General features: G+C 39.2%; 1 protein-coding gene across 2 annotated transcripts in view; it reads right to left on the bottom strand.

Moving 5' to 3' along the window:
- LOC120542004 (protein tweety homolog 3-like) overlaps nt 1–27,384 on the bottom strand; it is a 289,028-nt gene that overhangs the window by 21,702 nt on the left and 239,942 nt on the right. The window contains exons 10-12 of one of the 2 annotated variants that reach the window (XM_039774077.1): nt 25,533–25,625; nt 20,433–20,569; nt 8,306–8,479 (exon numbers count right to left, since the gene is read on the bottom strand). In XM_039774077.1, the coding sequence (XP_039630011.1) occupies nt 8,306–8,479; nt 20,433–20,569; nt 25,533–25,625 (404 nt within the window). The remainder of the gene's footprint in view (nt 1–8,305; nt 8,480–20,432; nt 20,570–25,532; nt 25,626–27,384) is intronic. The other variant, XM_039774078.1, reaches the window with a different exon arrangement.

Below are 27,384 nucleotides of genomic sequence, written 5' to 3'. Positions count from 1 at the left end.
TCGGAAGAACTTTATATAGTGCCTTTGACTTTTGTTTCTGTATATTACTTGACAGATCAGTTGAAGGTAAAATAAGCAGAATACAGCTTGGTGAGGATGGACTTGTAAGAACAAAAAAAAGGAGAAAAATGATGGCAAAGTTTAGTCAAAAGCTTGGCTGGAAGGAAAACATGTCGACACTGCAGCCTTCATGGAGAAAAAGAACTTAACCTTACCAAAATTTTAAATAATTCACACATACTGTATGTATACATATACACATACATACATATGCAGTATTCAGGCCCCTGCACGCTTTTCACATTTTGTTATTTAGCAGCCTTATGCTAAAATCATTTCAATTTGTTTTTTTCCTTCATCAAACAAACATCAATTCCCCAGAATGACAAAGCGGCAACTGGATTTTAGGTTATTTTTTACAAAATTATAAAAAAATTACAAAACTGAATGATCACATAGACCCTTTGCTGTGACAATTGAAATTTGGCTCTGGTGTATCCCTTTCCATTGATTATCATTGAGACGTTTCTACACCTTGTTTGGAGCCCACCTGTGTTCACTTCAATTGGCTGGACATGATTAGTAAAGGCACACATCTGTCTATAGGGGGTCCCACAGTTGAGCAAAAACAAGCCAATGAGGTTAAAGATATTGCCTTTAGAGCTTAGAGACAGGATTGCATCAAGGCACAGATCTGGGAAAGGCTACAAAAATTTTCTACATCCCAAGAGCACAGTGGTCTCCATGATTTTTCTAATGGAAGAAGTCTGGAACAACCACAGGTGTTAGGAGCACACACTGATACAGCGCTTTGCCCCACCCACCACATGACAAACCAACTCAGGATCCCAGATCTGGACCCGAGTGTAGCCATGCAACAGGTGACACCTCAGCACCACACAAGTTCAGATAGAATGGAAGCAATGTGAGGTTTTTTGCAGTGGCTGGAGTGCCAATTCTGCCACCAACCCCTCAGATTTTTCTCTGCAGGTTGAAGGGCCTACATGCAGGGCTGGATGTAGATTAACGTCATACTCAGGATGGAGCAATTGCAGGTTAAGGGCCTTACTCAAGGGCCCAACGAAGTAGAGTCACTTTGGCGTTTACGGGATTTGAACCGGCAACCTTCCGATTACCAGTGCAGATCCCTAGCCTTAGAGCCACCACTCTGCCCAAACAACCACAGCTCTTCCTAAAACAGGCTACCTGGCCAAACTGACCATTTAGGGGAGAAAGGTCATGGAACACTGAGCTCCAGAGAACCAGTGTGAAGATGGGGAAAACTTCCAGAAGGACAACAATCACTGCAGCACTCCACTAGTCAGGGTTTTATGGCAGCGTGGCCAGACAGCACAAGAAAACTTGCTTGAGTTTTGCAAGAAAGCATGGTATGACTCTCAGACAATGAGAAACAAGATTCTCTGGTCTGAAGACACCAAGATTGAACTGTTTATCCTCCATTCTAGGCAGAGTTGTGGGGAAAGCAGAACAATGCAAAGTACAGACATAACTTTAATAAAAATCTGCTCCATAACACCTTGGACCACAGACTGGGCCAAAGGTTCACCTTTCTAACAGGACAATGACCTAAAACACAAAGCAGCGGCTTAGGGTCAACTCTGGGAATGTTCTTGAGTGGCCCAGCCAGAGATAAGCCTTGAACTGAATCCAACATCTCTGGAGAGACCCAGAAACAGCTGTCCTGATGGTCTTCATCCATCATGACAGAGCTTGAGAGGATCTAAAAATCCAGGTGTGCAAAGCTTGTTACTGGAATCTCTGCCAAAGGTGCTTTAATGAAGAGATAAGTAAAGAACCTGAATACTTGTGTCAATGTGATATTTTTGGTTTTAATTTTTAATACATTTTTTAAAGAATTCTAAAAAATCCTGTTTTTGGTTTGCCATTCTGGGGTAGTAAGTGTTGCTTCATGAGGGAAAAATGAATTGAAATGATTTTAGCATAAGGCTACAACATAACAAATTGTAATAAAAAAAAAGTCATGATCTCTGAATACTTCTGAAAGTGCTGTAGATATTAAATTATAAAAAAAAAAAAGAAAGGTGCTGCGCCCTTGGTACATTGCTCTTCCTAACCGTGGGCGCCAGGGGGCCTTATTGTCATCTGTTATGTCAGCAATGACAAGCCTTGCATAAAGGTACAGATGGCATTTAATTGTGCCTAGCTATTCAAAATTTTATACTTTATTTATAAAAAAAAAACACAACCATCATCGGGTACCTAATCTTACCAAACACTGGACACTGGTTTGATGGACCTGTAACTGGAATTAAACAGTGACCCCCACCACTCACACATGTGAGGCACTTGCAGAGCCACCTGACTTGGTGAAACACCGATTGAGTGACTCGATTCTTAAAAATAATACAAATTTGCGGGATTCAGCTACAGAATGGATCAGAAATAACTTGATAAAGAATTGAATCCATTGTGAGTTCACACCCATACAAATGATCAAGCCCAGCTCTGGTTGAATTACTTACTGCAGATTAGAAGAGACAGCATAAGAAAATCAGCAGGATTTTAAAGTGACCATACCTTGGTGAAAAATGTACAATATTACATACTTAGCAATTAGACAAATCAACAACAAAACATTTGGAAAAACTATTAGTATAAGCCACAAATGAAACTTTGACACAGCTGATTTGTTGAAAAAAGCAACTAATTACTTTATATTATGTGCATTATGCGTATCTCTTTATAATTTTTAAAATCTCCACAATTTCTACTGGAATCTGGAAACGTTTCTGCTTTTGCCACATGCTTGTGCTGCCACCATGTGGATCAATGAGGAATTGCAACTTAGTACATTCAAACAATGTATTTGTCAGATCACATAGAATTTGTCTGCAACAAATTTTTTGTTTTATATTTTTCATTTTTTAAATTTTGGTAAAATTAGGATAAATTTATTGTGCAGAAGAGGCTTAAGTTTGAGAAGGTAGTAATTTGAATAATGTCCATTGTTCTATTTAACTTTGCTAACTTCAAACATCTAGTGTGCATGGATTCCCCAATTCATTTTGTTAAGACATAATGCAAAAATGGTGAAGCAGACTTGTGCATTTTTTATTTCATACCCTGTATTTTTTAGATCAACATTTTACACTGCACTGTGCATACTGGACATTAAGTCATTCTAGGGGGTAAGATGGCTTTTATGGCCAAATTAGAAACACTTGGCAGTATTTAATGCCATATACTTTATCATTCATGACCGTCACATAGCAAATACAGTTTTCAATTCACAGATATTGTTATGTTTATTCATGAGCTGTTTAAAATAATTAATTAAAACACTGTGTACAGTATATATTATACAGTATCTGCCAAATAATACAAAGAATACACAACACGTTTCACCCTTGTTGGGGCTTGTCAGGTGTACGCACTTTTGCATCTCCTTAGATGTCAGTGCCTGAGGCAAAGCCTCTGATGTTGAGCCATGGCGGCTGGTTCACTTATTTGTCTGGTACTTTTGTATTATTTGTCAGATATTATATAACTTATTTATTATCTGCTTCTCACAACTGAGAGGACGTGGCGGATGTTTGCCAACTGGCTGACTAACCACAAGTGTTACCTGGTAGGTAACCACCCAGATAATCAGATTGTGATTGAGACAGAATATATATATTTCTAGTATAAGTATTACTAATTTCTAGTATAAGTGTTCACTACCCTTGGAAGTTTTCAAAATATTATGAATGTACAATATTTAATCTCAATTGATTGAATTTGTCTTTTTTCACACTGATCAACAAAAAGAAGCTCTCTAATGTCTTGACAAAGTGGTCAAAATGAATAACAAATCTAAAATCAAAATACTTGATCACATAAGTATTCAAGTCAGTATTTATTAAATTCACCTTTGACAGTCTATCTGCACATCTGTATATCTGGACTCTGACATTTCCCAGTTTCCTTAAGGCCCTTACCCTGCCATTGCTCTGTCCTGTGTACGACATTAACGTTCATCGAGTCCTGAAAGCAGGTCCTCCAACTTGCAGGGAAAACTTGGGGGCTGGTGGCAGGATTGGCACTCCAGCCACTGTAAAAACATCTCTCTGTTCCATTTGAACTAGTGTGGTGCTGAGGTGTCACCCGTTGTACGGCTGCCCTCGGGTCCCAATCTGGGTAGTCCATCGTGTGGTGGGTGCGGCAGTGCGTTGTATCAGTGTATGCTTCCAAAACTCCCCTTGTCAAACTGCTTAAGCTCTGTCAGGCCGCATGAGGACTGCGGCTGAACGGTCTTTCTCAAGTCCACCTACAAATTCTCAATGGGATTGAGATTTGGACTCTCCCTCGGCCACTCCGGGACACTAAAATTGTTGTTTAAAGCTATTCCTGTGAAGCTTTGGCTTTATGCTTCAAGTAGTTGTTTTGCTGCAATCTCCTCTGTAGGTGCAGGTCTCTTGCACACTTCTTTACAAATTCCACCAGGATTTCCCTGTTTTTGCTGCAATCATTTTTCTCTCACTGAGCCTTTCAGGGCCTGCTGCAGAGAAGCATCCCCACAGCTTGATGCTGCAACGTGGCAAGTATGACATGTTTTTGATTTTGAGTTATGTTTAACTTACGTCAAATATGAAATTTACTTTGATGACCAAAAAAACTCAATGTTTCTCTCATCAGACCATAGAAACAATTCCAGCTACATGTGCTTTCTGGCAAATTCTTGCAGAGTTTAACAATGGCTTTCTCCTTGCCACACTTCCCTAAATCTGCAACTGGTGAAGCAGCCGATCAACAGTTGTTGTCTGCACAGTCCCTCCAAGCTCAGCCACTGTAGCTTGTGGCTCCTTAGAAGTTATCACAGGTTTCTTGTTGGCCTCCCTCACTAATCTTCTTCTTTTTATACGATCAGTTAGTTTTTGTTTTTAGTTTTTGGCCTGCTATACCAGATTTCCAGCTGTGCCACACTCTTTCCATTACTTAATTACTGATTTAACTGGACTCCACGGCATATTCAGCAACTCGCATATTAACTTGTCTTGTCTCCATCACCTTTTCATAGAATTTCTTATAGAGTGTTCTTTTCTCTTCATTGTGTATGTTAAGCCACCATACTGACTCAGCACAAGTTGGCCCTACCAAATAAAGTGCATTTATACAACAATCAGCTTAAGTCGCAGACAGTTGATCTCCAATGAGCTAATGATGGGACTTCTAAGACCAGTTGGCTGCACCAGTCAGTCAGTCAGTCGCTTTTTAACCCCATTGTCCTGAACAGAACCGCGGGGGTGCCGGAGGCTATCCCAGCCAGCACAGGGCACACTGGCTGCACCAGCGATGCCATATTAAATTGGGTGAATACTTATGCAATCAGTTGTTTTGGGGTTTAATACTTGCAACTAATTTACATCACTTTGTAGAGATAAAGAGTCTTTTTGTGTTGATCAGTGCCAAAAAAGCCAAATTAAATCCAATATTGTATAACAATGAAAATCTGAAAACTTCCAAGACGGTAAATACTTTCATAGGTACAGAATATATATTTATATTTCTTCAGTTAGCATTTCAGAATTTTAGGTTATAAATAACACCATTTGTCTTTATTTTACATTACGATGAGGCTCAGACATTTGAGCAAAAAAAATTTATATTAAATGTAATTACAGAAAAGTTGTGTAGCCACAAATCACAGGAATCATAAATGCAGTTACCATTGCTATGCAGTTAAACTTAAAGCATGATTTTGTAAATAAACATATACAGTAGAGTATTAAATTAATAACTAAACAAATCAAATCCTCTTTTTATTTTGCATAATTAAAAATAAATATTAAATTATGAAATCTTATTTCTCAATGACACTCTTTTGAAGGATATATTTCAAAATTATTTTTCCTCCATTTTTACATTTCCAAATGACACAATTCAAAAGGACAAGGCTGTATGTCAATCAACATGAGTCAAGTGGGGTGAACTTTATCACAGATTCAATGCAACAATTCATAGACCCCTGAGGGAAATTGTGGCTTTGGACAATAAATGATCATCACACACCACAGACAATTCAGTAAAGGTGAGAAATCTAGATAGTAGGTGGTCTACAAAGCCTCGCCATCGAATGTGGTCTCAGTTTTTTTTTACTTTGGATTATGTGAAGTCACAAAACATTTCTATCCAATTATTCATTGTGCAGAAACAACAACCATTATTTTGAAGTTGAATAGTATGTATCAAACACCACCAATGCTCACTGCTCTGGGCAAATAATCAAACTCTGACAATTACTTAGTCATTGAGTAGCATCATCCAGGAGAAAATAATCGATCAATAACTTGCTAAGCATTTAGTTAATACAGAATGAATTAACAAGGGAATAGAGTCAATCTTTAAGAAATTGCTAATTGGAGTACATACAGACAGAACTAGCAAGGGGAAATAATTGGTCTTTAAGATATCAAAGAAACATCAAAGACCATGATGACACGGGTCCAAACCAGAACTAGCAAGATAACATAATGTATCTTTGAAGATTAGCAATGACAGAGTAGGTGCAGCCTCAACTAGCACGGAAACCTTTATTAATTTATAAATTAATAAGGGGAAACCTGCCTGGGGTTTGTTTCCTGCCTTGCGCCCTGTGTTGGCTGGGTTTGGCTCCAGCAGAACCCCCGTGACCCTGTAGTTAGGATATAGAGGGTTCAATAATGGATGGATGGATGAAATAATCCATCAGTTAGTATATTTGTGGGCTTTTCAAATAACAGGGTAATGGAATCGATCTTTGAGGAATTTCTATTCATTGAGTAAGTCCCATGAGACATGGCAAGAAGAAATAAATGATCTTTGAGGATTTCCAAGTAACTGAGTATGTCCAACCAGAAACAGCAATCAGTCTTGAAGGATTAGCCATCACAGAGCTGGTGCTGCCTCAACTAGGACAAGAAAACAACTGATCTTGCGGGGTCAACAAGCCATTGAGTAGGATTGGACAGAATTAGTGAGGGAACATAACTGATCTTTGAGAATTTGCTATTAGCTGAGCAGGTCTGGGCAGAGTTAGTAAAGGAAAATAATCGTTCATTGAGGAACAGCCAATCACTGAGTTGGGACAACAAGAACAAGCTGGAAAATTACTGAGCTTTATGGGTGAGTCAACCACTGAGCATACTAACTCAATAGAGAGAGTATCAGAGAAATTACAAATGACCAGGAGATGCATAGTCAAGGAACAGCTGGGAGTCAAACATCTTTTATCAACGAGAATAACACAACTAAAAAGTTGGGGTCAAAAAATAATCGCAAAAGATATAGTTAGCCAGAACGTTAAGAACATAAAGGTGTTTTTTTTTTTAATCACAATCTTAGAGTAATCCAGGAAGGTCAGATACTGCCGAGCACAGTCTTCAACCCGTTGCCCAGTTGATGTCACAGGGAATTCTGGGAAGGATGGACACAGTCATAACAATAGTCTAAAATGGAGATGTCCATTGCAATAACACACAAACAAATTAGGAACTTTCTAACAAAGTAAAATACAACAAAACAGACTTTTAATCCAGGTTCTCCGTGTACTAAACCACATATTTCCCACATAACAAACTAGATATTCTAATTAGGAGGTGGATTAAAAAAATGAATGATTTCCAAAGATCATAATACTGTGTATGTGCTGGCAGAATTAACAAGGAAAATATCTTTAAGGATTTACCAGTCCATTTTGTGTTGATTGACATAAGCCACTGTAACTGTGAAATATGTGATTTGTAAATTAAAAAGAATGGGGAAACATTACTTGAAATTACATATTTCAGAAAAGAATCATTGTGAAAAGAAAACATTTTTGTTATCAAAAGGGAATTCAGAAATGCAACACATCCGTATGAAATGAAAATTAATAAATCACATTTGGTAAAAACGTTTACTATGAAATATGATTTAACAATATTATTTAATCCTTTAAAACAAAGTAATGCCTTTACGTCTTGGGTTATCATCTGATATATTGTTTTTCATATAATAATTAATTGACTAATATAATTCATAATAATATAATCTTTGGTTCTCCCCACTTGAAACCTGCTTCTGCAGAGCAGACATCTGATGCTGTGACTCCATGAACATTCAATTCCAAACTGATTCCCATGTAATTGCCATTTAATTAATCCTCATTGTGCAGCAGATTAAAGCAATCTGAATATAATGCTATCCCAATAAAAGCATGGTCACTTTAAAAGAGTTGTTAGTGTCTGATTGGATTAATCAACGAGTGAAGAGATGGACAGAAACGCATGCAGAATGATAAAAAGAGCCCACCGTGCCGACTCACATGTATTCTGTGACAGGTGCATTGCTGACTGTGTGTGCAGCAGCTGGAATGCTGGTCTCGCTACCATAGCTACTTCCACAGCTGTACAGACTAGGCATGTGTACACGGTACAGGTTATCATGAGTCTGTCGGTTCCCCTGAGCCATGGACTCTTCCTCACCATCCTCATCACTCCTTCAGGATGAAGAAAACAGCACATTCAAAAACACAGGAACGCTCGAACTTTGCTTAACGCAGCAATTTGAGATAGAAGAAGATAAAAATAAAAACACACAACAAAATATCCCGTGCACAGGTAACAAACTTGACAGTAGTGATTCATGCAGGAAAAAAATAAACACAGTAATATCAAAAATTGTTTCTGCATTTGAGAATGGACAGCATGTGTGCCAGAGGCCTCCACTCTGAGCCTGCAGACTGACTTACTTAATGTACTCATAATGAAAAGGAAGCAAAGTAGTCATAGCTTTACCTTAGCCATCCCACTTTAAAACCTGCATTGATTTAATCATCCTGACCTCAAAGTTTCCAAATGGGAGGACACAGTTGTGCAAGGAAGTGGCCACAAAGTTGAGCCACCTCCAACGAAACTGGGATGCTAAAATATCTAATGCATGAAGACCCTTCTTCTAAAGTCACTGGCGGTACATCAAACATTCAGAGGAAAATCAGCTACCTTGGGGAGCATTTCAGATATACTCTTACATGAGTATACCCTCTTTTGTTTCATCTGGAATTAGATTAAGAGATGACTGGTTGCGGCTCCCATCTGCCACCAGTTCTTACGGTATGTATGGCTAAGGCACAAGAGGGCTGCCACTACAATCCCGCCCCTTCAAGTCAATGTGCAAATGTGAGCAAAGTCACCTAATCTGCCACTGCTCCACATACAAATATATGTAGAAAGCATGTAAAGATAGCCCAGACGTTTATAACAGGACCCAGTCACACTTACATTCCATTCAAAGCAAATTTAGCATCAATACTTGACTGGCACATCCTTTGAAATGGGGGAGGAAAACCAGCGCACACAGGGAGAACATGCAAACTTCACATAGATAGTGTTATATGACAATGAAGGGTAATATAAAAGCAAATCACATCATAATATTACACTCCTCAGCCACCTGTGTGGGACCCCCTGCCACCCAAAAACAAAAAGAAGAAAAACCACACAGAAGGCAAAATGAGGGTGCTGCTACATAACAGCACCAAGGATAATTGTTCCTTGTTCTGATGATCAACTCCCTTTTTTACCAATATCTAACATCTACTTGAGTATAAATCTCTTATCATTATGTTCCTGCACTGTGCCCACATGACAGTAACGACCCCAGAAACCTATAATGATGGCGTGACATAATGTTCATGTAGGCAAAAGAAAGAAAGAAAATGCATACCAAACGCAAGGCTGAAAATAAAAGTGAATGGTTAACATTGCTCTGCCCTGGGTTTGATTGCCAGTCTAATCATGGCTTATTTTTTTGAAGTGCGGCCCTTCTCCCTGCCTACCCACTTACCTTCCACATTAACACACTTACATGTTAAATGAATTTCTGCCACAATTGCAAATAAAGGAGTGTGCATGGGTGTGCTCTGCAAAACACTGGCATCACTTCCAAGATCGGTTTGTGCATTGCATTTGGTCCTACTGATTGGAGTGGGTGATTTACTGGTTAATTTGTCATAATGGATAAAATTGCTCAAATATGGATTTGGAGAAAACTGTTACATCTGTATATTAAAAATTAACGGAAAAACTTTTAAACATAAAAATCGTGCAAATCTATGCAAGAAAAAGGAAACAAAACAGAAAGACACAGAAGACGTAGTAGAGCAGATGGTAGACCTTCTGGTCACCAGCCAAGAGTGTGTGACACTAGCAGGTGGAACAGAAAAGAAGAAAGTATAAGAAAAAATAAATTTGTACACAGTTAGAATGTAAGTAAAGTCTGCCAGAAGACATGCACAGGCTGTTGGGATACCATAGAACGTAAAAGGGTTACTGGTCAGCGGAGCATATGGTATCCCTTCACAAAACGCAATGCAATACAACACGTTCGTGATGGCTTATGGCTAGTTTGAACACACAAAGTGGAGCGGTTCTGCTGTTAGTCTAGAGGAAGCCAAGGTCAAATGAACATGGACACTCTGCTGTGGGTTTGCACCATTGAACAATGCGCCATAGTCAGATTTCATTGGTCAGAGGGAGTGAAACTTGCTGAAGACACAGGAAGACTGATGAGGTAACTTCCTCTACTCAAAAAGCCACACCCCTTCCAGTCTCAGGCCTACTTCATCCTTTGGATAACAAAATTAAACAAACACGTTATGCTCTGGGACCCCAACCCTCATTTTTTGTTTCTGTTGTTCCTTTTACAGTATGTTAGCTATTGTCTTTAAAACATTTTTTGTATTCTTTGTCCTTTTATGATGTAAAGTGCCTTGGACACTTGGTGTTTAAATGAGCACTGACATAACATCTTTTAATGTTTGGCTAAAGGACAGGTGTATAGACATTCTATGTTATTTATGCATCATTCATTCATTACTGTGTATGTCAGTACATGTAAGTCCGGAAACCCGGTTAACATAATTAAGGGCATAAAAGCTTTCTATTCGTTCATTCATCCATCTGCCTTTTAATGCAAGGAAGTTGGGATGCATTTACCTGAATGGCAGACATGGCAACATTCTGTTTTATTTCCTTATTTGACAATCATTCATTCCTGCATGTTTTGGTAAAGGCAAGTACAAGTCTGAATGTCAAAATGGCAGATGTGGTCATTCTATACATTTGTTCCAGTCATTATTTATCTCTCCAGTTCCTAAATCTAACAACAATAAATGATGAGTTAAACAAAGGCTGATATACTACATCGTAAGCTCGAGTCCCAGTAAATGATCTATATAAGTGGCATTCTGCATGCAGTACATGGGAATCTCCTGAGAGCGGAGTTGGATTCAGGGCCACAAGTCTCCATCTAATTGATCGATGTATTTAATTCATGCTTCTACTAAAAGCAATCACTATTTAATCAAATCTGCACCACAGGGGAAAAAGTCAGCCAATTTCAATAGTAATCAGCTTCACTATATTTCCAGTTAACTAGACAGCACCTTGGGACTTGTTGAAAATAAAAAATGGCATTAGGCTGTTAACTGCTAGCTAGTTCAAGAGGTTTCAAAATAGCTATAGCTTCAACAGGCCTTAAAACACAAAGCAATTAGTGTACATCTAATTCTTTCTCTAGCTAGATCTCATACGAACAAATACATGCAGTGAATAAATACAGTTGATGTCAGTGCCGACTCCTTTAAGAACTAAGGAAGGAGCTTCCTCACTAGCATTTAAATCAGGGCTGTCAAACTCAGATCCTGCAGGGCCGCAGTGCAGACAGCAGGTTTTCATTCCAATCATTTTTTTATTTAGTAGTCAGTTAGTGCTTGTAATGGAACATGCTTCTTTCAATTTAATTTTAATTACATTGGCTTATAAGATTCAGAACCCTTCTTTTTCGTTTGTTTTTCCCTGATTAAGAAGCAAAGCAAGCCAAAACCTTAGCAGTTAATTAGGGGGTCTCAAACAGTCCAGGAGGACCATCATTTTCACTCCAACCAGTTTTCTAATTAGAAGTCAAATCTTGCTTTTAATGAAACATGTTATCTAATTCTATGATTTGTTAGCACTCTCATGTTGCTACACCAGACATTTCAAAAACTGATGACTTTCTTCTTCCTGATAGTATCGTCAAAATGTTTTGTGTACCAACGCAAATTAACATTCCTTTTTTATTTCTTGTCATATATTTTATAAAACAGGCATTGTATAATGGGTCCATAGGTGCAGACTGGATCAGTTTAGTCCGATCATCTGCTGGTTTGGTTTATATCTGATTAGTTTTTGGTTTCCAATAAAAAAAAAAAAAAATAATAAAATAATTAAGGACTTGAAATGTTAAAACTCAAGTGCATTAAAATCAAGACAAGCAAGGAAGTTCCATTAGTAGTCAATCGATTCCTAAATGTTTACTAATGGAGACAGTGGCTGGAATAAAAGCCTGCAGTCATTGCAGCCCTCACAGATCTGAGTATCACACCCCTGATTTAAATTAATATTTATTTAGAAAGAACCATCCATCCAATTTTCTGAACACCTCATTTTCATTGCACTCACTCACTCACTCATAAGCGGTCAATTTAGAGTCGCCAATCAGCCTGAAGAGCATGTCTGAAACATGCACTCTTAAATAATCCCTCATGTCCTGTGCTTAAGAGTGCATTCTATCGCTTTGAAAACCTCAGCTTTGGTGGAACAGCACCCTGTTAATTCAGTGAAAAAAATCATCATCTTTAATACAGTTCTCTGCAATCGCATCTACACAACTCTGTGTTTTTAATTGATTTAACTTGGATGAGGCTGAATGAAGAAATTAAACAAAATATTACCAAGATATGCACTACATGTGCTTTTAAGGAAGATCAACTCGTAGCATATGTGTATACAGAAAAAAAACAACTAGATAGATAGATAGATAGATAGATAGATAGATAGATAGATAGATAGATAGATAGATAGATAGATAGATAATGACAATTTGTATACAGTAATCCCTCGCTATATCGCGCTTTGACTTTCGCGGTTTCACTCTATCGCGGATTTTAAATGTAAGCACATCTAAACATATATCACAGATTTTTCACTGGTTCGCTTTCTGGACAATGGGTCTTTTAATTTAGGTTACATGCTTCCTCAGTTTGATTGCCCAGTTGTTCATACAAGGGACGCTATTGGCGGATGGCTTAGAAGCTACCCAATCAGAGCATGTATTGCATATTAACTAAAACTCCTCAATGCTATAAGATATGCTTCCCGCGCTGTGCTTGTTTGCTTCTCTCTATCTTTCTCACTCTCTCTGCCTGACGGAGGGGGTGTGAGCAGAGGGGCTGTTTGCATAGAGGACACGGACGCTCCTCTACAAAATGCCGCTTTATCGCGGTGCTTCTGTATACTTAAAAGCATGTATTGATTTTTTGATTGTTTGCTTTTCTTTGCGCCTCTCTGACATTCTCTGCTCCTGACGCGCTCCTTTATGACGGCGCTCCTTTGAAGATAAGATATGTTTGCTTTCTTTTAATTGTGAGAAAGAACTGTCATCTCTGTCTTGTCATGGAGCCCAATTTAAACGTTTGACTAATGGGTGTTATTTCATGTCTAGAGGGCTCTAATAATGTTAACAGGGTGGGAGAGTTTATAAGGGCTTAAAATATATAAAAATAACCACACAAACATATGGTTTCTACTTCGCGGATTTTCACCTATCGCGGGGGGGTCTGGAACGCAACCCCCGCGATCGAGGAGGGATTACTGTATACAGTAGATTCAGAAATTATTCAAACCCCTTAACTTTCTGCATACTTTATTGTGTTGTCGATTTAAATGTCAATAGATACATTTTCCATTGTTCTCCATGACAATGAAGTGAAAATATGTTTTTAGAAAGGTTTGCAAATTTATTAAACATTAAAAAATGAAATCTCTCGTTCATATAAGTATTCAGACACTTAATTTGGTTCTTTGTAGAAATCCCCTTTGGCAGCAATTACATCTTGGGACTTAAAAAAGACTTTTTGGGGGGGAAGTCTCTACAGGCTTTGCACAGTTTATCCCATTCTTCTTGGCAGATGCTCTCAGACACAGTCACATTGATTGGGGAGCATCAGTAAACTGCCATCTTCAGGTCTCTCCACAGATGTCCTATGGGGTTTAAGTCTAGGTTTTTGGTTGGGCTACTCAAAGAAAGAAAAAGACTTGTCCATACGTCACTCCATTATTGTCTTGGCTATATACTTCAGGTCATTGTTGTGCTGAAAGGTAAATTGTTGCTCCAGTCTGAAGTCACATGCATTGTGGAGCAGGTTTTCTTCAAGGACTTGTCTGTATTTGGCTGGATCCAACCTTCTCTTTATTCTGACTAGTCTCCCTCTTCCTGTCATCTTCTTCTTCTTCCTGTGCTGCAAAGCACCCCCTTAGCATGATGCTAGCACCACCATGCTTTACCGTTGTGATGGTATTAGGCAAGTGATGAGCGGTGCCTGGTATTTAACAGACAAAGTCAGTGGAGTTCTGCCCAAACAGCTCAGTTTTTGTCTCATCAGATTACAGAATCTTTTCGTTAAGCACTCAGAGTCCTTTAAAAGCCTTTTACACAACAGTGGCTTCCTTCTAGCCACACCACTATAAACAGCTGATTGATGGATTGCTGCTGAGCTTCTCATCCTTCCAACATGTTCTCCCATCTCAGTAGAGGGCTTGTGAAGCTCAGTTGGTGCAACCATTGGGTTTTTGGTCACTTTCATGACCAAGGCCCTTCTTGCCCGGTTACTCAGTTTGGCCTGGCAGGCAACTCTAATAAGAGTCCTGGTGGTTCCAAACTTCTTCCTTTTTACAATTATTGAGGCCTCTGTGCTCCTGGGAACACTCAAAGCTTTAGAAATGGTTTTATACCCTTGCCCTGATCTCTGGCTCACCACAACGAACATCACCAGAACGTTTTTTTTTACTTCATGGTTTGGTTTTTTCCTGACATTCAGTTTGAATTATGGAACTTTCAGGTGTGTGTGCTTTTCTAAACAATGTCCAATCAATGTAGTTTGCCACAGGAGCACTCCAATCAAGTTCTTGACTCATCTCAAGTATAATTAAGGCAAACAGGATATGCCTGACCACAATATGGAGTGCCACAGTAAAGGGTATGAATACTTAATATGAGAATTCATGAGAGATTTCAATTTTGGATTTTTAACAAATTGGCAAATCTTTTTGAAAACATGTTGACATTATGACATATTAAGTGTGGATTAATGAGTAAAAATCTACTGTCTATAGGTGAATAGATACACACGCACGTTAATACAGGGCTATTCAAAATGAAAGAGCAGGTTTCAAAAATTAATTTCAAACAAATTGTATAAGACAGAAACACATTCTGCACATCACTGGATAGAGGAAAATTTTTTAAGCAAGATGGGGCCCCGCCTCATTTCCACTTGGCGGTCCGCCGTTACCTGAACGACACCATTCCAGGAAGTTGGATTGGAAGTGGTGGACAATACTACACTTTTGCTAATTTTGCTGTGCTACACTCTTTAACACAACAGCTACAATCATATGAAAAAGTTTGGGAACCCCTCTCAACCTGTATAATAATTCACTCTACTTTCAACAAAAAAGATTAACAGTGGTATGTCTTTCATTTCGTAGGAACATCTGAGTACTGGGGTGTTTTCCGAGCAAAGATTTTTAGCGAAGTAGTATTTAGTCGTATGAAATTAAATCAAACATGTAAAACTGGCTGTGCACAAATGTGGGTCCCCTTGTAATTTTGCTAATTTTAATGCATGTAACTGCTCAATAGTGATTACTTGTAACAGCAAATTGGTTGGATTAGCTGGTTAAGCCTTGAACTTCATAGACAGGTGTGGCCAATCATGAGAAAAGGTATTTAAGGTGGTCAATTGCAAGTTGTGCTTCCCTTTTGACTCTCCTCTGAAGAGTAACAGCATGGGATCCTCAAAGCAGCTCTCAAAAGATTGTTCAGTCTCATGGTTTAGGGGAAGGCTACAAAAAGCTATCTCAGAGGTTTAAACTGTCAATTTCAACTGGGAGGAATGGAATCAGGAAATGGAAGGCCACAGGCACAGATGCTGTTAAACACAGCAGGTCCGGTAGGCCAAGAAAAACACAGGAGCGGCATATGAGCAGGATTGTGAGAATGGTTACAGACAACCCACAGATCACCTCCAAAGACCTGCAAGAACATCTTGCTACAGATGGTGTATCTGTACATCGTTCTACAATTCAGCACAATTTGCACAAAGAGCATCAATATGGCAGGGTGATGAGAACGAAGCGCTTTCTGCACTCACGCCACAAACAGAGTCGCTTGTTGAATGCAAATGCTCATTTAGACAAGCCAGATTCATTTTGGAACAAAGTGCTTTGGACTGATGAGACACAAATTGAGTTATTTGGTCATAACAAAAGGCGCTTTGCGTGGCAGAAGAAAAACACCTGCTACCTACTGTCAAATTCGGTGGAGGCTCCATCATGCTGTGGTGCTGCGTGGCTAGTTCAGGGACTGGGACCCTTGTTAAAGTTGAGGGTCGGATGAATTCAACCCAATATCAACTAATTCTTCAGGATAATGTTCAAGCATCAGTCGAAAAGTTGAAGTTACGCAGGGGTTGGATAGTCCAACAAGACAATGACCCAAAACACAGTTCTGGGTCTACAAAGGCATTCATGCAGAGGGAGAAGTACAATGTTCTTGGATGGCCATCACAGTCCCCTGACTTGAATATCATTGAAAATCTAAGGGATGATTTGAAGGAGGCTGTCCATGCTTGGCAGCCATCAAATTGAACTGAACTAGAGAGATTTTGTATGGAAGAATGGTCAAAAATACCACCATCCAGAATCCAGACACTCATCAAAGGCTATAGGAGGCGTCTAGAGGCTGTTATATTGGCAAAAGTAGGCTCAACTAAGTATTGATGTCATATCTCTGTTGGGGTACCCAAATTTATGCACCTGTCTAATTTTGTTATGATGCATATTGCATATTTTCTGTTAATCCAATAAACTTAATGTCTGCTGAAATACTACTGTTTCCATAAGGCATGTCATGTATTAAAAGGAAATTGCTACTTTGAAAGCTCAGCCAACGGTAAACAAAAATCCAAAGAATTAAGAGGGGTTCCCAAACGTTTTCATATGACTGTACAACTGATGCCCACACATTTGAGATGATCCCACCTACAGGCTTCAAGATATTGTTTATAACCTGTAGAGAGAACTGAGAAATAACAAAAGATGGCTACATTGGATGCTTCAATGGATGCTGTAAAAGAGTGATATCCCAATACACGTCTGCCTTGTTTGTCTTTTTGCATCCTGTTGACCGTATCCTCCCTCAGTTTTATCACCAAATGTAAGGACTGTTTGATAAGTGCTCTATGTTGCAGACACTAGGGGAAGGGTGTCTTTTCAGCCTGTACTGAAACATTCGCTGCAGCAGCTACTGTATGTGCACCACATGATAGACATACACAAGAAAGTCATACAGATGATTAACATACTTGAACACGTAATGGAAAGACTGGAGTTGAATGAATGCTGCAAAAAGTATAAGGTTAGAGCAAAGTTTTAAGTTCTGATTCTTCCAAGCAACTGAGAAAAAAAAGAAAAAAATGTTAGTATTCTGCCATTTTTTCTTTCATACTTTGCCACTATACTGATCCAAATGATTTGTAGCACTTTAATGGATTTGATACTGGTCTAGAATTACCTAACTATTACGTATATACAATGCAGTAATGTTGGATGCACTTTAAATAACATAAGAAAGCTGTTAAGTATGCATGACATCAAGTTTTAATTAAGTCTCTTCTAATATCACTCAACAGCTGCTCCTTCCATTCATCCACTTCTTTTCTAAACCTGTTTAGTTTTTAGAATAAGGAAGCCAGGCCACCAAGGACAGGAAGGAAAGGGACGATTCTGGGTTACACACTGGCCCACCATAGGGAACCCTCACACATACCCACATTCACTCAGCCTGACCCATCAACCTGAAAGCCTGCCTTTGGAAAGAGGGAGGAAGCCAAACCCCTGAGAAAACACAAATGAACACAGGGAGAACATGCCAACTGCACACAGGAGGCCAAGCATTAGAGCACAGCTCATCAGATTTTGACACTAGGAACATGCATAGGATTTCCAATAGCTCTTAGATGCTACTTTGGGATGTTTTCTCTTTAATTAATTGCCAACATCAAAACTGAATAGTGGACCATAATTGTGTCAGACTGGTAGGCCGAGTGGCTAAGTGGCTAAAAAGCTGGCCTTAATGCCAGATTGCCATAGGCTCAAGCAGTGGCACAAGCCAATACACATTTGTGTGCTCCTGTCGTCATTGCTATAACTTGTGCTGCAAGTGTTAAGCAAAATGGAGGACTGATGACAATACAGGTAACAGGTTTAAACCTAGAAAAGTGAGCCCCAACACGGGAAAGATTTCTTTTGAACTTGCACATAATTTTTGCTTTTCTAACATTAGGTAAATATTTGAAGTAAATACACTAGATAATAGCACAAAGATGCAAGCAGGCCCATAATACAGTAAGCAAGTGTGTGTAATGGTACTAATTCACATTAACATGGTTTTTGGGGAGTCATTCCTTCTCTGTACATTATCTATCTATCTATCTATCTATCTATCTATCTATCTATCTATCTATCTATCTATCTATCTATCTATCCATCTATCAGGAAGATTAATAAAACAGGAAAACAATGCAAAAAATGATTACCAAATCATTTCGTTAAACAATCTACTGTATTTGTGAATAGTGGTACTGTAGCTATCCATGACGCCACCAGAACCTTCAATATAATGAGCAAGAGTTTCCTTTTTTTTTATTTAAACTGAAGCTGAGATTGCATGTTATGGAAATTATTTGCTATATAATGTAGTTAAAAACGAGTTGCACTTCCACTCTCTTTACACAAGAGGGCAGTGTGTAAAATAAAATGTTTCGACATGCACACGTAGTAACTAAGAGACACAGTTTTCGTGCTCTAAAATTACTGGTAAAGTCAGTATTCAAAAAAAAATACAATTTAGGCATTTCTCCCTAAAAATTATTAAGTGAAGTTTATTGTATTTTTGGTATGAAAACAGACAAGCCACCCAAAAAAATAGGCACTAATAGAGGCACTAAGAGAAATTTTACTTTGCCCTCTGGTTAGCTTTACTGTAGTCCTATTACCAATTAAATTAATTATATTTGTGAATGTTATTTTTGCTGCATCTAAATTTAATTTGTTGCTTTGTAAATGTTAATGTTATAGCTAGCAAAACAGGTTGTCTTCTGACTCATGTGATAATGACGTGGTAAATACTGTATTTGCTGATGTCATATTTCTTTACCTATCGATACATATATTTTTATGTACCAGGCTACCTACATCCAGCGCTGCAAGCAGGTCCCCCAAATTGTAAGGGAAAATGTGGGGGTCAGTGGCAGGATTGGCAGTCAAACCGCTGTAAAACAAACCCTCACACTGTTCCAGTGTGGTGCTGAGGTGTCACCCGTTGCATGGCTACAATCCAGGTGGTTCGTCATGTGGTGGGTGCAGCAACACACTGTAATCAGCGCATGCTTAAGAGCTGTTATAAAAGAAAACCCTCATGTGTGAAGCACAACAACAGTTACGGCAGCTAATCATGTCTGCGGGACAGATGTCACCACATTGGATGAGAAAGCCATGTTTAGAGGCAAGGAGTGAATAAGAGTAAGCAGTTGTTGTCTTGTAAGTTACCATAGAGAAGAGCACCAAATATATAATAAAATCTGTATAATATATAAAGGTATTTATACAAAAAATTAGAAATAAGCACCAAACTACCTAGTCAATAGCACAAGCTCTTATTATATCTTAACAAATGGTGGCAGGGAAGGAGAAACCCACCCCAGACAATTTGGTAATCTCTCTCAGGGTACGCTCATGCACCCTGATCCAGTGTATAGTAGCTAGTGAGCCTAAACGCATTTAATGTTAGAAGACACCTGTACAAATATTTGATAATGGAAACAAATCCATGTTGAAAATATTTTCTTGGCACCTTTGCTGATTGCCATCTCCCTCTGTATTCTGCACTTCTCATTTCCATCCCAAATTTACTTTCCATTTCTTCCTTCCTTCCCCTTCCACACTTTGCTAAGACTCGTCACTGTTGCCTTTGTGTCCTACACATGTAACCTGAATTCTTACAACTAAGCGTGTATGTCCCCAACACACAGAGGTAAAATTGAGAAGTATTTCTCATTTCCAAGGCTACATCAACAAGAAATTCATATTTTAACTGAGAAAGCCATGCTCCTAAAAAACCACACACCACATATGCATTGAGCTAGAAGGACACATGCACATCCCTGTAGTAGTAATTTACCCAGCAGAGCCCAAAGATCATGCGATACCCAGACTGGAGTGACATTTGGATTTAAGATACATGCTAGCGTTGCGTGTCTGTATTAAGCAACATTCCAAGGAAAGGCTTACCTTTTGTGCTGCCAGGTTTGGGGAACGCTGCAGACGATGGAACTGAACATAAGTGCCGTAACAAAGGAGAACAGGACCAAGTAGATTAGGCCTTCAACTCCATCATAGCACAGACCTGTCAGAGCCTGGACATAGTCCTAAAAGGGAGGAGGAAAAGAGCATCAGAAGACACCCAGCCATACTGGAATAGAACCTAAAATGCACAGTTACACCCAGAAATGCTGATAATGTGCAACATGGTTACATTTAAAACCATATAGTTTGTTTTAATCTTTAAGATTATTTACTGTACATGGCACACTAAGTAAGGGAGGCTTGTCATCCAACAATGCTATGTATGTATGCCAAATATTCAAAAACATGACAGACCATTCTACTGGACATACATTCACTGAGCAAATTATTAAGAACACCCGTACACCTACTTATCCATGCAGATATCTAATCACCCAACCATGTGGCTGCAGCCTGACAATGCATAAAATGACGCAGATACAGTCAAGAGCTACAGTTAATGTTCACATCAAACACCAGAATGGGGAAAAAATGTGGTCTCAGTGATTGTAACCGGAGCATGATTGCTGGTAGCAGACGGGCTGGTTTGGGCATTTCTGTAACTGCTGATCTCCTGGGATTTTCACACAGAACGGTGTCTAGAATTTACTTATAATGTTGCAAAAACATCCAGCGAGTGGTAGTTATGTGCATGGAAACACAAACTCATATAACTGCTCTGTTCAACTATGGTGAGCAGAAAAACATTTTGGAATGCACAGCAAGTCGAACCCTGAGGCAGATGGACTTCAACAGCAGAAGACTACATTGGGTTCTACTCCAGTCAGCCAAGAACAGAAAGCTGAAGCTGCAGTTGACACAGGCTCACCAATACTGGACATCTGAGGAACAATGCTGCCTGATCTGATGAATCTCAATTTCTTCTGAGGTACACAGATAGTAGGGTCAAAGCTTGAGGCCAATAGCATGAATCCATGCACCCAGCCTGCCTCATGTCAACAGACCAGGCTGGAACTTTGACTGGAGTAATGTGGTGGGGAAGGTTTTCTTGGCAGACTTTGCTCTATTAATACCATTTAATCATCGCTTGAATGCAACAGCCGATTTGAGTATTGTTGCTGACCATGTGCATCCCTTCATGGCCACTATATTCACCCTCACATCTTCTAAAGGGTACTTCCAGCATGACACTGTACCACGTCAGAAAGCAAAGGTCATCTTAAACTGGTTTTCTTGAATATGGCAATGAGTTCAGTGTCCTTCAGTGGTCTTCCCAGTTAGTGGATCTGAGCACAATAGAACAACTATGGGATGTGGTAGAATGGGAGATTAGCAACATGAATGTGGAGGTTTCAAATCTGCAGAAATTGTGTGAAGCAATTATATCATTATAGACAAGAATCTCAAAGGAATGTTTCCAACATCTTGTGGAATCCATGCCATGAAGAATTGAGAATGTTTTTAATGAGCCAAAGGAGGCCTGGCCAGAAGTAGTATAGTGTGTGTCAAAAATTGATCGGTAAGTGTAGGTTAAAGTTTATCACAAAACCAGGAGATGAATGGAACATCAGACAGACTAGATTTAAAAAAAATTATAAAGGCAAACCAACGTTTTTTCCCAGATGCTCACATAACTTTCAAAGACAATTTTTTTATTAAGTATAAAACTTTAAGACCTTTTTAAAAATATTCACTCTTTGCTTTATGCAGGAGTGGCACAGTTGCCTCACAGATGTATCCTTCTACGTTCAAATTTCACACCCGGTCACTGTCTGTGTAAAGTGTGTGTGTTCAGTGTGTGTGTGTATGGTGGGTTTCTTCACTCATTCCACAGTTAAATGGTCATTTTAAATTGGGCTCTTGTCAGTGTGTCTATAAGCTGGCCCTTTAATCGGCTGGCATCCTGCCTAGTGTTAGTTCCTGCTTTACCCCTCCTTATGCTCACAGGATTGGTTCTAACCCTCTGCAACAATAAACAAATAATTTTGAGATTATTTGTGTTTTATGCTTTATGCATATTATAGTGAGCAATACAAAACTATTTTGTCAGCAATAACTAAAAGAAAAACATAAATGATAGTATTAAAACACAGAAACATCACCGGAATCAAAGTCAAAATTAAGTAATTCCAATTAAACACTTTACAGTGGATATTGTGGGTGGCAAGAGGGCACAATGGTTAACTCTGCTGTCTCTTACTTCCAAAAGAGTCTAACTGGGCCGGGATTTGAACTCATAAATCTGGAGCTGTAAGGTCAGCCACTGCACCGTCACACTGCCCCCATAATCATGTATCCATTCAATTTCTAAAACCTACGTATTTCACAACAGGGCGACATTTAGCACAAGGCAGGAACAAAACCTGGATGGTCTCACACATGACAGGGCCAATTTAGGGGTGTCATTCAATTTTGACATTTTTATTACATGTGTAATATTTGTTAGTTAGAGAAAAGTTTAGAGGTATCTCATGAAGTGCCCAAACAATGACCCTGTAAAGCAATAATTAAAGCAATTTAATAAAATGTTAAAACAAATATATTTTGGAGGCCAGCTTGTAATACCATAGATGCTGATACCTGATAAATTCTCCTTTAGTTAAGCATTGTACAAAAACAAAGCAGGCAAGTTGAAAAGGCACATGCGAAGAGTCCTACTGGATGAGAGACCATCAAGCCGTGAAGGTAACCCAGCTACAGGGAGACTGCATTTTTTTACAATTCTCACACATCATTTCATTCAATTAACCAGCCATAATTGATGGAGGTAATTTGCAGGGGTGACATGTAATGACTGAAATAATGTGCAGAGCATGGAAGACGGCGAAAAGATTTCTGCCTACCCAAAAATTCAAGACATGACAGGGAAAGCAAAAGAGACAAGCATTTGAGGCTGAGATGCCTCATATAACTGCAATGTCATTTAATTGCACCATAATTAGTGCACTTGTCAGTGGTTAGCATTGCTGCCTCACAGCTTTTGGTCGTAGCCTTTGTGGAGATCCTGCATGATGGTCCATGATGGTCTTCCATCAACACCTCAAAGTCACACTCCATAAGTGACCTTCTGTGAGTACATGCATGTGTGAAAGTGGACAGTGGAAAAAGTGGTCAGAAAATGAAATAGAAAGGTTGTTGACCAGGTGACATTATAATTCAGTTAAATTCATCTTATTCTTAAGTTGCAGTCTGACTGTGCACAAGCGCATAGCGCATACAGACACTTGCAGATACACTACAGCAACAGTAATGCTAATAACCCTGTAATATTTACATATACCAACATAAGTAAATAACAAAAGATAAATCCATGAGAAAATAAACAATAAAACAGAAATTAATGAAACAACTTCAAGGAGCAGCATATGATCATGATCTGTATTGGAATAAGGAGTTTCAAAACATGGATTGTATTGCTGAGAGTCCAAACATTCATATATTGAACCCGCTTAGTCCACTGTTGCGTAGTGATGAGTTGGTGCCTATCCCAGCAGCACTGCATACAGAGCACCAACCAGCCCCAAGTGGGGTGCCAGTCCACGACTCACACACCCATATTCATTCATGCAGGGCATGATTAGAAATGCCAAATAACCCAAACCACATGTCTTGGTGAATGAAAACTGGAGAGCGCGTAGAAAAACCTACATAAAAACTGTAATGCGCCCAATCACAAATCCATACAACAGATAGTGGGCACTGCAAATACCATCATCAGGGCTTCTCCTCCTTCCATTGAGGGGATGTTCGCAAAGTGCTGCATCCATAAGTCCTCTGGTATTACGGGGGATTCCTCCCATCTCTCCCACATCCTATTTTCTCAGCTTCCATTCAGCAGAAGGCATTGCAGTCTGTGGACCAACACTGCCGAACTGAACAACAGCTTCTTACCAACAGGCTGCCAGGATCCTGTCACCATGTTACCTCTGGTCATCCCAGCATGTGCTCCCTTATCATAGACTCCTATCTAATGTCTGTTCCCTTCTGCATTCTTTGTCCATTGTACATCTCCTATCAGCACTGACTGCTGTTTTGGAATTTGAGGTGGATCTGTATAGATTTTCTTTGGTCCCTACCGCTGTATAATGTACCAAGCTATGTTTATAGATGGTATGACAATAAAGCCACCTTGATTTGACTTAACCTAAATGTAGGAAAAGCACCAAACAGAGAGACACCAGGTCAGAGTCTGAATTTAGGGTACTGTTGTTTAGGTGATGCAGTGTGTAGGAGATGGCCGGCAGCTCAATCCGGCCAGGACAGCCCTGAAGTGCAAGGATGGGAGACGGCAGCTGCTTTGGGACACTGCCTTCCCCAGGACGCTAGTTGGCAGCTTCCCTGCAGCATAGCATTGCCCAAGATCCCCTCAGGGCACCATGGGATCTGGAGTTCGGCTTCACAGCCCTGCTGGATGCCATGTGTGTCGCCAGGAGATGCTGCAGGAAGACTGGAGAGTCCCTACTGTCTACATAGCCTGGAAGTACTCCAAAATCACCCGGACAGAAGTACTTCGGGGCTCAAGTAAAAACAAGTTCTCCATCTGACCCGAAATTGCCAGCAAGTCACATGGATGGAAGAGCAGCAGCACTTCTGGGTCAAGGACTATATAAAGGACTGGTGGAGACCCAGCAAGCGAGCCGGAGTCGGGAGGTAGTAGGACAGAGCTTACTGGGAGGAGTGGAGGAGAAAATATTGTGTTTAATTATAGTATAGTATTATTGATTATTGCCTGTTTATTGTGGTGGAGGTGCTTTGGGCACTGTACAAGAAGGAAAAGGAAATTAAACAACGTCTTAGTGATTTTATCCTGTGTCTTGTGTCTGTCTGTTGGGAAAAGGTGGGCAACACTGCCATCTAGCATCCACTCTCTTACAAGTGCTAATCCCTTTGGCACCATCTCTTGCATATATAACTAGTGGAGGAGATCTACATTTATTCCACCATAATATTAAAGAGATTATTTCTTGTGAACAGAATGGAAACCTCTATTTATTGAAGAACACACAGAAATCAAAAAGAAAATAAACAATAATTTCCACATACTCACAGAAGATACGTTTCACAAAGTGGCGAAAGCCTACTTACCATGTGTAAACTGCGACAATCTACCAGAGCTGTAAGCTGATGGAGGCCAATTTCTGTTGTGTTTAAGACTCCCTGGATTTGCTCCAGGTGCCCCTAAAAAACAGAAAGAATGATTTCTTGAACCCATTTATCAGTAAAAAGGCTAATTTTCATGAGGTTTGTTAAGCATGAGCATCACAGAAATATCCATCCATCTTTTTTATATATAAAATGCAAGACTGCTCATCCTGAACGAGGGCAAAAAGTGTTGAGCTATTACAGACAGATTTAAGCAGTCGCAGTTACAGCCTTTATAAAGGTAAACCATTCAAGAAGGATCTAAAAAGCAATGCAGGGTACAGCAAAGGCTTTAGAAGACATTTGCTGGATGTCACTTGATATGTGGGAATTTTATTTTTATTTGTTATGTTATTTAGCATGAGGCCAGCAGGGAAAGTGTAAGCCCTGGAGTCTCACTGGCCTAGATTTAGAGGTCAGAAGTTCCCATTGATCTACAAAGGCTCTTTGTGTGCAAAATAAAATCCTAGTACTTTTGTCTTCTATCTATCTGCTTGATATTTATATTTTTAACGCGATACTCACACATATTTGTTATTATTGGTTCATATAGTGACTTGTGTCTCCTGTATAATGTCATTATACTCTATAATGTACTGTTGCTTCATTTTTGACATTTCTTTTTTTAACTGTACAGTGTCAAGATATTAAATTGTAAATTGTGCTTAATCACATACTTTACGGCCTTGTTTCCAGAAAATACAAATTGTCGCTGCAGATTCCAAATTCACACAGAATAAGAAAACGCCAAAGTGACCAGATGCTGATGACCACAGCACAGACAGAATTGTTATTTTCCCTTCATAGCTGATGGCATTTTGTCCAAAAAAAAACATCAGAGCTGCTGCTGCTGCTTCTTGGCTCAAAGGGAGACGCGTTCCACTTGAATGCTTTTCTCTGAATTGTGATAATAAGAGTGCTTCCATTCTTCTCATGCAGTCAAACCGTCAGTTCATTTCTTGCAAAGTGGAGATGCAGGCCACCAATGGCAATGAAAGATGGCAAAACCCTCTTCTAAAATGTCTGCTAAAGTGAAGATAGCAAACCCTGCTGTGGAGAAAGGCTGCCGCTCTGACAACTACATGCTAGATTCAGCCTTGAATTGAATATTTAGGGAGCTACTGCGTGAAGTGTCTGGTTTATTATTAGGACTGTACTCGTTTCCCCTCTTTTCTGAATATTAAATAACCTTCAGACTCACCAATTAAGATATGGCATGTGCAATCAAATAATATTATTATATTTGTCTGTTATAACTGGCTGTGGATTGCCCAGACATTTATTTTCCCCAGGCATGCTGCTGACTGACTGAGTTTTTCTTTGTCAACTGGCCATACTGTAATTCAAGTCTGTTAATGGACAGATACTGTTTGCATTCACGTATGTTAATCAGTTTAGAACTGCTTTTATTTTCTGTTTGTTTAGGTAAATCTGTGTCTTTATGTGTATTCATTATGTAATTAATCATTTTTGAAGTTTGTAATTGCATTTACCTGTGGACGTGTTGCAGTGCTCTCAGTGACATTCAGTGAAGAGCGCTATGCAAAAATAATCTGAAACATTATATTATTATAGAGAGTCAAAACATTATTTCCTAAGTTTACTTTTTGCTCTCAACAACTATTTTCAACTTTTTTTTAACTTACCTGCTGTAAACGCTGATCTATTCCATATAAATTTGATCCATCAGTGTCATTGCTAAGATTTTAAACAATCTGGCCAGTGCTTCACCTAAACCAGCAATTCAGCCTTTCGTTGGCTCCATTCTGCAGCTACTGGAAAATTTGGTGCTTAG

Source organism: Polypterus senegalus, chromosome 13 (assembly GCF_016835505.1).
Source record: "Polypterus senegalus isolate Bchr_013 chromosome 13, ASM1683550v1, whole genome shotgun sequence".
Lineage (NCBI taxonomy): Eukaryota > Metazoa > Chordata > Cladistia > Polypteriformes > Polypteridae > Polypterus > Polypterus senegalus.
This window is presented reverse-complemented; position numbering and strand designations above follow the sequence as displayed.